Here is a 12,708-nt window from a genome sequence, read left to right on the forward strand (position 1 = left end):
AAAAATGTCACCAACAACCTTTAGAAAATGTTTAAGCAGGAGTTTGAAATGCTACCCTGATTAAAGACACTCACCTTTGGCGGTCGGACCTTGCAGATGCCCGTTTTCTCTGCAATAGGCCGTATTTTGTTGATATACGCAAATGGGTCGGCAAATTCCTCCCAACTGGGCTCAAAAACAGGACACTCTGGTGGAGCAATGAATTCGTTGGTCCGAAGCTGGGTCATCGTTGCATCTTCGTTCTAAATAGCTGCGAGTTGCACGTATTAAAGTTAAATGAAAGCTGTCTTTGAAGAACTGCACCCTTTAACTCGGTCAATTAAGAACATCACCACTCACTCATTGAAGTCTCACTCGCATTATCTGGTCGGGGAACAGCACCTACTTCCGCTTAAAAAAGTAGAGAACCCCCCACACACACAGACTAGCTACAAAACATTCGAAATTTGTTTTTTTATAAATAACTACCCACGGTAGCTTCAATCGTGGCATGCCATTTTGGGAGGTTAAATACAAAAAGGTCGCATTATCAATGCACTAAATGACTAGAATGTACTTATAGCAATCAAAATCTCAACGGATTGTTGCAAATAAGAAACAAATGGTCAGTAAACAATAAAAACAAAAAAATACACGTAATGAAAATACGGTGTACACAACCTACCGTTTGTAATTGAATTGGTCCGACCAAGAAAATAATTGTCATTTATATAGTTAATAAAACGAATAAATAGGCAAATAAAATATGTTTTATTCTTCTTTCTTCAGTTTATAGTACACAAATGTATATGCTACCTTTTGAGTTATGCACTCTAGTGGCAGTGAAAAAGATGAGCGCATTCATACTAAATCCTTTTGGTGACCGGGACTTGTTTATTAAATGGACTCGGTGGGCTCGTTGATTGGGTGGCATTCCTTGAATTCTGGTGGCAGTAGGTTGCGGAGACGAGGGCCAGAGATACACTGGGTGTACAAAACATAAAAACACCCGTTCTTTCCATGCTGCTGACTGGGTGAGAGCTATTATGCCTTACTGGTGTCACTTGTTAAATCCACTTCAATCAGTGTAGGTGAAGGGGAGACCGGTTAAATAAGGATTGTGTACCTGCATCATTCAGAGGGTGAAAGGGCAGGACAAAATATGTAAGTGCCTTTGAACAGGATATGGTAGTAGGTGCCAGGCGCACTGGTTTGAGTATGTCAAGAACTGCAGCGCTACTGAGTTTCATGCTCAACAGTTTCCTGTGTGTCTCAAGAAGGGTCCACCAACCAAAGGACATCCAGCCAACAGCAGGCCACCGGTTGAAAATGGGTCCTTGATGAAAAACGATAAAGGAGACTGACATGAATTGTGCAGAGCAACTGACAGGCTACAGTTAGTCAACTGACAGTCCAGTACAACATTGGTGACCAAAGACCCATAAAAGAATGCACAACTAGTCGTACCTTGACACGAATAACGTATGGCAGCCAACGACCTTACGGAGTTCCACTTCTTAGAGCAAAAAAAACTAGAAACTGCAGTTGCAGTGGGCTAAGAAACGATAACACTGGATACTTTAGAATTGGAAAAACATTGCCTGGTCTGATGAATCATGGTTGCTGCGGTTACACGCTGATGGGAAGATTAGGGTATGGATAAAATTACATGAGTACAACTGCTCTTAAATGCTAGTAAAACAAAATGCATGCTCTTCAACCGATCGCTGCCCGCACCAGCGCGCCCAACTAGCATCACTACTCTGGACGGTTCTGACTTAGAATATGTGGACAACCACAAATACCTAAGTGTCTGGCTAGACTGTAAACTCTCCTTCCAGACTCATATTGAGCATCTCAAATCCAACATTAAATCTAGAATCGGCTTTCTATTTCACAACAGAGCCTCCTTCACACATGCTGCCAAACACACCCTTGTAAAACTGACTATCCTACCAATCCTTGACTTCGGTGATGCAATATACAAAATAGCCTCCAACACTCTACTCAGCAAATTGGATGCAGTCTATCAAGTGCCATCTGTTTTGTCACCAAAGCCCCATATACTACCCACCACTGCAACCTGTATGCTCATTGGCTGGCCCTCGCTTCATATTCGTCGCCAAACCCACAGGCTCCAGGTCATCTATAAGTCTTTGCTAGGTAAAGCCCCGCCTTATCTCAGCTCACTGGTCACCATAGCAACACCCACCCGTAGCACATGCTCCAGCAGGTACAGTGGGGCAAAAAAATATTTAGACAGCCACCAATTGTGCAAGTTCTCCCACTTAAAAATATGAGAGAGGCCTGTGATTTTCATCATAGGTACACTTCAACTATGACAGACAAAATGAGAAGAAAAAAAATCCAGAAAATCACATTGTAGGATTTTTAATGAATTTGTCTGTCATAGTTGAAGTGTACCTATGATGAAAATTACAGCCCTCTCTAATCTTTTTAACTGGGAGAACTTGCACAATTGGTGGCTGACTATATTCGTTTATCCCATGTGTAACTGTGTTGTTTGTGTAACTGTGTTGTTTTTGTCACTGCTTTGCTTTATCTTGGCCAGGTCGCAGTTGTAAATGAGAACTTGTTCTCCACTGGCCTACCTGGTTAAATTAAGGTGAAATATAAAAATAAAAACATGAATCCATCATGCTTTACAGGCTGGCTGTGGTGTAGTGTCTTCATGGCACACATTGGGTCCCTTGATAAACGTTGGGTCCCTTGATAAACAATGACCCGGATGACACTGGGCCAATTGAGCGCCATCCTATGGGACTCCCAATCACAGCTGGTTGTGACACAGCCTGGAATCGAACCAGGGTCTGTAGTGACGCCTCTAGCACTGAGATGCAGTGTGTTAGACCGCTGTGCCACTCGACAGTTTACCTGAACATCATTGCCAATCATCAGGTGCATCCCTTAATGGCAAGTGTATCTATCTGTGAATTGATTTTTTCAACAAGATAATGACCCATTCCGCACGGCTAGGATTGTCCAGGAATGATTCCACAAACATGACAGTAAATTAATCTTACTTCAGTGGCCTGCCCAATAACCACATCTCAATCCGATTGAGCATCTGTGGGATGATGGGAAAAGCGAGTCGGAGTGGAGATCCACTACCAGCCAACTGTCAGAAGCATTAGATTCAACATGGGCCAGCATCCCTGTGGCACACTTCCCACACCTTGTAGAGTCCATGCCCCAACAAATTGAGGCTGGTCTGAGGGCAAAAGAGTGTGCAATTCAAAATTAGGAAGGACTATGTACAGGGGTACCAGTACCCCTCTGTATATAGTCTCGCTATTGTTATTTTACTGCTGCTCTTTAGTTACTTGTTACTTTTATTTCTTATTCGTATTTATTTTTTAAACTGCATTGTTGGTTAGGGGCTTATAAGTAAGCTATTCACTGTCAGGGCTACACTTGTTGTATTCGGAGCATGTGACTAGTAAAATGTTATCCTAATTAGAGGTCGACCGATTAATCAGGGCCGATTTCTAGTTTTCATAACAATCGGAAATCGGTATTTTTGGGCGCCGATTTTTTTATTTTATTTTAAATTATTTTAAATTTAATTTTTACACCTTTATTTAACTTGGCAAGTCAGTTAAGAACACATTCTTATTTTCAATAACGGCCTAGAAACGGTGGGTTAACTGACTCGTTCCGGGGCAGAACGACAGATTTTCACCTTGTCAGCTCAGGGGATCCCACCTTGCAACCTTACAGTTAACTAGTCCAACAAAATAACGACCTGCCTCTCTCTCGTTGCACTCCACAAGGAGACTGCTTGTTACGCAAATGCAGTAAGCCAAGGTAAGTTGCTAGCTAGCATTAAACTTATCTTATAAAAAACAATCAATCATAATCACTAGTTAACTACAAATGGTTGAGGATATTACTAGATATTATCTAGCGTGTCCTGCGTTGCATATAATCTGACTGAGCAAACGAGCATCTAAGTAGCGGTGGTAGGCAGAAGCAGGCGCATAAACATTCATTCAAACAGCATTTTTGTGCGTTTTGCCAGCAGCTCTTCATTGTGCCTCAAGCATTGCGCTGTTTATGACTTCAAGCCTATCAACTCCCGAGATGAGGATGGTGTAACCGAAGTGAAATGGCTGGCTAGTTAGCACACGCTACTCGCTCTGAGTCTTGGGGTGGTTGTTTCCCTTGCTCTGCATGGGTAACGCTACTTAGATGTGGTGGCTGTTGTCGTTGTGTTGCTGGTTCGAGCCCAGGGAGGAGCGAGGAGAGGGACGGAAGCTATACTGTTACACTGGCAATACTAAAATGACTATAAGAACATCCAATAGTCAACGGTTAATTAAATACAAATGGTATAGAGGGAAAACTCGGTCTTTCCTTCCAGTTCTCTGCTGCCCATGACTGGAACGAATTGCAAAAATCTCTGAAGCTGGAGACTCACATCTCCCTCACTAGCTTTAAGCACCAGCTGTCAGAGCAGCTTACAGATCACTGCACCTGTACATAGCCCATCTGTAAACAGCCCATCTCCATACTGGTATTTATTTATTTATTTTACTCCTTTGCACCCCAGTATCTCTACCTGCACATTCATCTTCTGCCGATCTACCATTCCAGTGTTTAATTGCTATATTGTAATTACTTCGCCACCATGGCCTATTTATTTCCTTAACTTACCTCATTTGCATTCACTGTATATAGACTTTTTGTTTTCTTTTGTTCTACTGTATTATTGACTGTATGTTTTGTTTATTCCATGTGTAACTCTGTGTTGTTGTATGTGTCAAATTGCTACGCTTTATCTTGGCCAGGTCGCAGTTGCAAATGAGAACTTGTTCTCAACTAGCCTACCTGGTTAAATAAAGGTGAAATAAAAGTTCAAAAATAAATAAAAAGTAGTCCTATAATAACTACAACCTAAAACTTCTTACCTGGGAATATTGAAGACTCATGTTAAAAGGAACCACCAGCTTTCATATGTTCTCAGGTTCTGAGCAAGGAACTGAAACGTTAGCTTTCTTACATAGCACATATTGCACTTTTACTTTCTTCTCCAACACATTGTTTTTGCATTATTTAAACCAAATTGAACATGTTTTATTATTTACATGAGGCTAAATTGATTTTATTGATGTATTATATTAAGTTAAAATAAGTGTTCATTCAGTATTGTTGTAATTGTCATTATTACAAATAAACAATTTAAAAGTATATATTAATATATATGAAAAAAAAATGTTTAAATCGGCCGATTAAATCAGTATCGACTTTTTGGGTCCTCCAATAATCGGTATCGCCGTTGAAAAATCATAATCTAATCCTAATGTTTTGTGCACTCAGTGTACATGTAAAACTGGCAAGCTATGCAATAAATAAAAACAATAGGCTACTTGAACCAATAGTGAACATGTTTAAGTTAGATAAGTCTGTCCCGTAGCGACTGTCCAATGAAAGTATAATAAAAATCATTAATCCCAAATATTTCCATCAACCACAGGGGGTTTTGCGCTACCAGTACTGACTTCCTATTTCCCATACAATTACATCAATGAGGGTGTACTCTATCCTTGAACTCACAAACTGGTCAAAAAGCACAGAACTGAGTGATACGTTTTATTTTAATGAGTTAAGAACGGTTTAGAAGAGCATCAAAAATGCTTGGGTGCAGAGCAAGAGAAGTGAAATGCATGATCAATAGGTCACATAGTGAAGCCAAGAGTAATTCAGTCCTTAATGCAGATGAAACTGAATAAATGCCAGAACATGATGAGCATGTACTGTAGAGATCTAATGGAGTCAGCTGGCAATAGAAGAGCCAAACAAGGCAGCAGAGAGCAGCCTTCAAAGCCAATGTGGTATATCAACAGACAGAACACTTGAAGTGAAGTGTATCAGCAACAAATGCCTAGAGTACACTCATCAAATACAACCACTCCCATTATTCAACATGCAAGGTGAAGGGTGTGCCAAGTGGATAAGCACACTAACGGGTTAAAATGCTGCACATAACTTCATATTACCATCTTCAATAAGTATTAGTAGTAATATTTCAGAAGTAGAAAGTAATCATTCGGCCTATACAAACAATTAAATTCAGCTGAGGCTGTAGGGTTAGCCTCAGACCAAAGCATAACACCAGAATATTGATTGAATATTAGATTGAATAACAATTTTAAAGACAGATGTGTGTCTAGAGAACCACATCAATACCATTGTTATCAGTAGAGCACAAAAAGGGATAGAAGTGAAAGCTTGGCCTTGCTGAACTAAGGAGTCATCATAACACAGAGACAGCATCCAGCACCAGCCAAAAGGGGAAAGAGAAGGAGTAAAGAGTTACGGACCAGACAGACCAACACCAATGTCGCCTATCCCAGCGGGTGACCAGTCTATTGCCTCTAACCACAGAACATTGGCCGTCATTTTCTGTTAATTTCCCAACGATTCTACATGCTGAATCGACACTGTCCGCCGACACCCAGAAGATAATCTACTGCGCATGGCCAACATTCGTGTTGGTCCGTCTTGTCCTTCAGTTCCAAATTGTACACCCTTCTCATGTTTCCTCAGTTTCTCACTATGGACCACACTAGGCATGATTGACTCTTTCCAATGCAACATAGAAGCTCTTTTTGTCATCCAGGCAGTGCCAGCCAATGGGTCCAATCTCACAGTCTGCACAAATTAGGTACTTGATTCTCCCCACGTCCTTGGTGAAGCCCACATTCTCAAAGGTGTACATATCATCGACTAACCAGTGGGCAGTCAGTTTGTCCCCATCCACGGATCCCTCTGATTTGGTGATAGTGGTCTTCTTCCTCATTGCGGGAAGGAACAGCTGGTGCATATTGGGGAGGAAATAAAAGACAAGATTCATCATGTCAATGAGCCTTAATATGAATAGATTAACAGAAGTGATATTCCACTCCCTGACATTTAGTCAAATCATGGCATAGCAAATTGCACATTGTATGCACAATATCATTTCGTTCATTAGGTGGTGGTTAGACATTCCACTATTCTGACAACAAAGCAACTATGATGAATGTTCATTCGGATAGGAAAATACTTCACTTATTAATGAAATAACTTGTCATTTTAGGTAATTTATATTTTGGGGTTACTCCTGTCTGAGGTGAACCTTACCTCCTTCTCTGCAATCACCGCCACCCCTGGGCAGAGGACCTTCGATCCACAACGTTGGCACAAAACTGATTTGATATTCTTTCCATCCTCTGACACCAGCGTAGACCGGTCTGCGCATCCTTTTGAGGGAGAGCACTGTTCGTGGTTGTCCATGTTAAACGCGAATAGAAGGCAACTTATGTGACTATAGTACACTATACAGCTAATGCTAAGATTGTTAGCTATAGTCTAACTACTGCTCTATATATTTTTTTGCAACAATTCGTCTAGCCTGCCTTACCAGCAAACAGTACCCAACTAGCTAGCTAATATCGGCTAATGCGAACTTCATTGGCCTTATTGCTGTACATTGGGCTTAACAACCATAAGAAATAATGGCTAGAGTACGCCTAAAGTACTACCAAACGGTATTACAAATAATGTAACTAAATTGTATTTAAAACACTCGGCTATATCAAACAACAAGCATTGCGGGACAGTGTGCACCCGCTGACACTTCCGTTCGGAAACCACATCGTTAAATTAGAACGTTCCTCCGTCGTGTAAGACGTTAAAATAACTGCTGCTTTATTGTTCTTTATCTAGAGATAAAACAAATTCAAGAATGTAATTGCATCTAAACACTAAGATAATATTTTAGGGAAACAATAAGTCTACTATAACTCAAATATGGTTCAAACAATTTAATTTAATTTACTTTGGATAAGATCAAAACAGACAGACCCTTGTGACAGAAATAATCATATCCACACAGTTTACCAATTCGTTAGAGTGAGGTCAACAATATGTAAGATGCCAGAATGTGGCTGATACTGCAATAAATCGTTCGTTATAGTTAGTGTTCCCACACGGCCATATCTCCATACTAAAGCGCTTGTTTACGGAAGACAGGCAGGTCCCGTGCGAGAGAGGCAGGTTGAGGTTTCCAAGGTTAGAGTAGTGCAAACGTTTTCATATGCTGAGGCGGTGAAGAATGGTGTGAGTAGTAGATCTGTACCAGTACAGTACAGAGGCCAACAAGTGATATATGTTTCAGTAAGATTTGATTTTTAGCATTTATAGCAATGGTTATCAACTGTACTTTAGGGATGGACATTTAGTCGCAGAAAATGGAGGTTGTGGTGGCAGCTGCAGAGGGGTATTTGCGAGACTTACAGGGTGTTAAGTGGTGGTGTCTCATCCTTTCAGGTCGTTGGCCTGAAGTAGGACTAAATAGATTTAAATAGTGGAGTAGGGTGATGTTATTTTTTTGTTACTTTATTTTTTTGTGAGTGTTGTGTTAGATGGTATTTGTTTATTTATTTTTTCAAGCAAATTATAAGGGAGTTGTACTCCAGTCTAATAGGTGGTGGGTAATGCAACATTTATTGGATGCCAATTGTTGTTAAACCTCATTGAAGAAAAAAAAGATACAGAAGTGAGGACCTATACCCAAAGAGGATGGATATACTGACCAGATACACTACATGACCAAAAGAATGTGGACACCTAATTGTCGAAAATCTCTTTCCAAAAGCATGGACATTGATATGGAGTTGGTCCCCCCTTTGCTAGTATAACAGCCTCCACTCTTCTGGGAAGGCTTTCCACTGGAAGTTGGAACATTGCTGTGAGGACTTGCTTCCATTCAGCCACAAGAGCTTGTGAGGTCAGGCACTGATGTTGGGTGATTAGGCCTGGCTCGCAGTTGGCGTTCCAATTCATCCCAAAGGAGTTGAGGTCAGGGCTCTGTGCAGGCCAGTCAAGTTCTTCCACACCGATCTCAACAAACCATTTCTGTATGTGTAACAGTATAGCTTCCGTGCCACTCCTCGCCCCGAACCAGGGACCCTTTGCACACATTGACAACAGCCACGCTCGAAGCATCATTACCCATCGCTCCACAAAAGCCGCGGCCCTTGCAGAGCAAGGGGAACAACTACCTCAAGGTCTCAGAGCAAGTGACGTCACCAATTGAAACGCTATTAGCGCGCACCCCACTAACTAGCTAGCCATTTCACATCAGTTACATATGGACTTCACTTTGTGCACATCAGGCTACTGGCACTTTCCTCTGCTACTGGCACAGGAAAGTGCCAGTAGCCTGATTCATCACTCCACTCCAGAGAATGCGCTTCCGCTGCTCCATAGTCCAATGGCGGCGAGCTTTACACCACTCCAGCCGACTCTTTCCATGGCTACTCTGCCATGGAAACCCATTTCATGAAGCTTGCAGTTTGGAACTCGGAAGTGAGCGTTGCAACCGGGGGTAGACATTTTTTTATGCTCTACTCAGCTCTCCCATTCTGTGAGCTTTTGTGGCCTACCAATTCGCGGCTGAGCAGTTGTTGCTCCAAGACGTTTTCACTTCACAGTAACAACACTTATAGTTGACCGGGGAGGCTCTAACAGGGCAGAAATTTGACGAATTGACTTGTTGGTAAGGTGGCATCCTTTGATGGTGCCACATTGAAAGTTACTTAGCACTTCAGTAATGCCATTCTACTGTCAAGGTTTGTCTATGCAGATTGCATGGCGGTGTGCTCGATTTTATATACCTGTCAGCAGTGGGTGTGGCTGAAATAACCAAATCCACTAATTTGAAGTGGTGTCCACATACTTTTGTGTATATATAGTGTACATGTCTCTCCGCCCTAACAATTGTCGTTGTCCACAAAGTGGCACCGCGGCTGTCTAGCTCCCGCCTATCCTTTCTTTGGATTGGTGGATACATCACATTATTGTAATCCTATTTTGAATATTCCATGAGGGTTGTTGACGTCAACCGCCTGTATTCAATGGAGAGAGATGCTATGCGAGTAGCCTCATGTCATGAATATGCATAGACATCTCGAGACTCCAATATATATAATTTTTTCTCTAAGTCGCAAGGTTGTCAAGTGTCTTGCTTATATCAGTACACTCGAAACAATTTAAACAATTGAGAAACGTATTTTAGATCGAATAAACCTCACGTAGCAAATAAGACATTCATTTCTTTGTTGACCTAATTTGACACTCTCTCGTTGACCTTACAAAAACTCCTCGCTTGGTGGGCAAAACAACGAAAGAATCGCCGCCTGCTGGAGGGAGACCTCAGTGGAGACGACCACCTGTGCTAATTAGCTATCTAGCGTGCTCAAACACCTGCACTCGCTGATATAAAATATAAGTTCCATATGTTTCAAAAACCGTATCACAAGTGATGATTTCTGAATGTTAAAACAGAGCGTCGGATTGTAGTTCACATGGTCCCACCAGCAAGCGGTGCTTTTAGCTGAGAACCCTTGGGATAAGGCAGAATGCCTTGTTATTGGGCATGTTCGAGTGGATCACTTTTGTGGTGACCAACACCCTTCAAAGTGTGTTGGATTATGGGGATAAAATTGTCCAACTTGAGGCTACATGTCAACCGCATGAAAATACATGTAATCAAAGGTCATGAAGTTTTGACTGCAAGTTTCTGCAGTTACTTTTCACCAACTTCATCCTGCAGCCATCAGCTCTATTGTCTACCAATCATTAGGGTGATTTTGTTTCACTCACCAGAACGTGACCAAATACATGACTGAAACAGGAACCAACTTTGCCTAGATCATACATACCCACACACAAATATATATATATATATATATATATACATACATACATACATACACACACACACACATACACACACACACACACACACACACACACACACACACACACACACACACACACACACACACACACACAAAAGTTTGGGGTACCTTAGAAATGTCCTTGTTTTCCATGAAAACATACATGAAATTAGTTGCAAAATGAATAGGAAATACAGTCAAGATGTTGACAAGGTTATAAATATTGAATTTTAATTGAAAAAATAATTGTGCCCTTCAAACAATGCTTTTGTCAAAGAATTCTCAATTTTCAGCAATTACAGCCTTCGTCTGTCCTTAACACTTTTTTCCATTCTTCCACTGTCCAGTGTCTGTGTTCTTTTGCCTATCTTAATATTTTATTTTTATTGGCCAGTCTGAGATATGGCTTTTTCTTTGCAACTCTGCCTAGAAGGCCAGCATCCCGGAGTCTCCTCTTTACTGTTGACGTTGAGACTTGTTTTGTGGGTAATATTTAATGAAGCTGCCAGTTGAGGACTTGTGAGGTGTCTGTTTCTCAAACTAGATACTCTAATGTACTTGTCCTCTTGCTCAGTTGTGCACCGGGGCCTCCCACTCCTCTTTATATTCTGGTTAGAGCCAGCTGTTCTGTGAAGGGAGTAGTACACAGCGTTGTACGAGATCTTCAGTTTCTTGCCAATTTCTCGCATGGAATAGCCTTCATTTCTCAGAACTAGAATAGATTGTCGAGATTCAGAAGAAAGTGCTTTGTTTCTGGCCATTTTGAGCCTAGAATCAAACCCACAAATGCTGATGCTCCAGATACTCAACTTGTCTAAAGAAGGCCAGTTTTATTGCTTCTATAATCAGTAAACAGTTTTCAGCTGTGCTAACATCATTGCAAAAGTGTTTTCTAATCATCAATTAGCCTTTTAAAATGATAAATATATATATATATATCTAGTTCTGTCACAGAGTGGCAGCTCCATTGAGGCAATCTCCATTTTGAAGTAGTCCATTTTCTTCATCATGATTGGCTGATCCCTCCTGATGAACCGGTTGGACATGACTCCAACCAGGTCATCAGGAAGGATCAGCCAAAGATTTGTATAACTAACCCAAGATAGACCAGAGCCTGTCGTTTCCAATGAGAGCAAATTAATCATAGAGGGAAGAACAAGCAAAGAGGTGGGCAGAGACAAGTGTGAGCTAGTGAGATCCTATTGTTACCGATTCTAGTTTTGGAAACAGAATACTGATAAAATGTTTAATGAGAACATTTGCAGAATGTCAGCCAAAATCCATCTCATCACCATATTTGGTAGTGAGTGGAAAGGCCAGCCAGATGCTTCACATTTATACTTCCAGTGAAATATCTGGCTCATTGTTCTGTGGTTGAACCTCCCTTGACTTCACTCCTCAAATGTCGTCAGTCAGTTGCTTTAGCCTTACCACTCAAACGTCCCCAATGCCTTTTGTTCTCAGAAAGCAAATTCTATGGATGAGATTGTAACTATCAAAAATCCTGTTAAACTGGATGGGCCATATGTCAAGGGTGTGCCTTTCCAAATCATGTCCAATCAAATAAATTTACCACAGGTGGATTCCAATTAAGTTGTAGAAACATCAATAACAATCAATGGGAACAGGATGCACCTGAGCTCAATTTTAAGTCTCATAGCAAAGGGTCTGAATACTTGTGTAAATATGGTGTTTTTTATTTTGAATACTTTTCTAAAAACCTGTTTTCGCTTTGTCATTATGGGGTGTGTGTAGATGAGGGGAAAAAACAATTTAATCCATTTCAGAATAAGGTTGTAACGTAACAATGTTGAAAACGTCAAGAGGTCTGAATACTTTCCGAATGTACTGGAGTAAGAGTGATTCAATTATATGCAACACCCCTGATAAATTATGACTAGTATAGATGTGGACAGACATGAGGCATTAATATGGTCAGTCTATTAACACACCAAAGAAATGTACTACATTGAAGCAGCAT

At 41.0% G+C, this 12,708-nt stretch overlaps 2 protein-coding genes across 4 annotated transcripts in view; both read right to left on the reverse strand.

Moving 5' to 3' along the window:
* Positions 1-813, reverse strand: part of LOC112216076 (lysine-specific demethylase 5B-B) — a 33,256-nt gene extending 32,443 nt beyond the window's left edge. Inside the window, exons 1-2 of one of the 3 annotated variants that reach the window (XM_024375749.2) lie at positions 665-813; positions 75-250 (exon numbers count right to left, since the gene is read on the reverse strand). In XM_024375749.2, the coding sequence (XP_024231517.1) occupies positions 75-227 (153 nt within the window). In that variant the 5' untranslated portion in view covers positions 228-250; positions 665-813. Of the gene's footprint in view, positions 1-74; positions 399-664 lie in introns of those variants that run through there. The other 2 variants (XM_024375758.2, XM_024375738.2) reach the window with 2 other exon arrangements.
* Positions 814-5,579: 4,766 nt separating this feature from the next.
* Positions 5,580-7,653, reverse strand: LOC112216073 (guanine nucleotide exchange factor MSS4). The gene is made up of 2 exons (XM_024375723.2): positions 7,126-7,653; positions 5,580-6,817 (listed from the first exon to the last, which is right to left on the reverse strand). The coding sequence occupies exons 1-2, from the start codon at positions 7,276-7,278 to the stop codon at positions 6,569-6,571; spliced, it is 402 nt and encodes a 133-aa protein (XP_024231491.1). The 5' UTR covers positions 7,279-7,653; the 3' UTR covers positions 5,580-6,568.
* Between the last annotated feature and the right edge of the window lie 5,055 nt (positions 7,654-12,708).

The sequence above is a fragment of the Oncorhynchus tshawytscha genome, linkage group LG02 (genome assembly GCF_018296145.1).
Source record: "Oncorhynchus tshawytscha isolate Ot180627B linkage group LG02, Otsh_v2.0, whole genome shotgun sequence".
In the NCBI taxonomy this organism is placed as follows: Eukaryota; Metazoa; Chordata; class Actinopteri; order Salmoniformes; family Salmonidae; genus Oncorhynchus; species Oncorhynchus tshawytscha.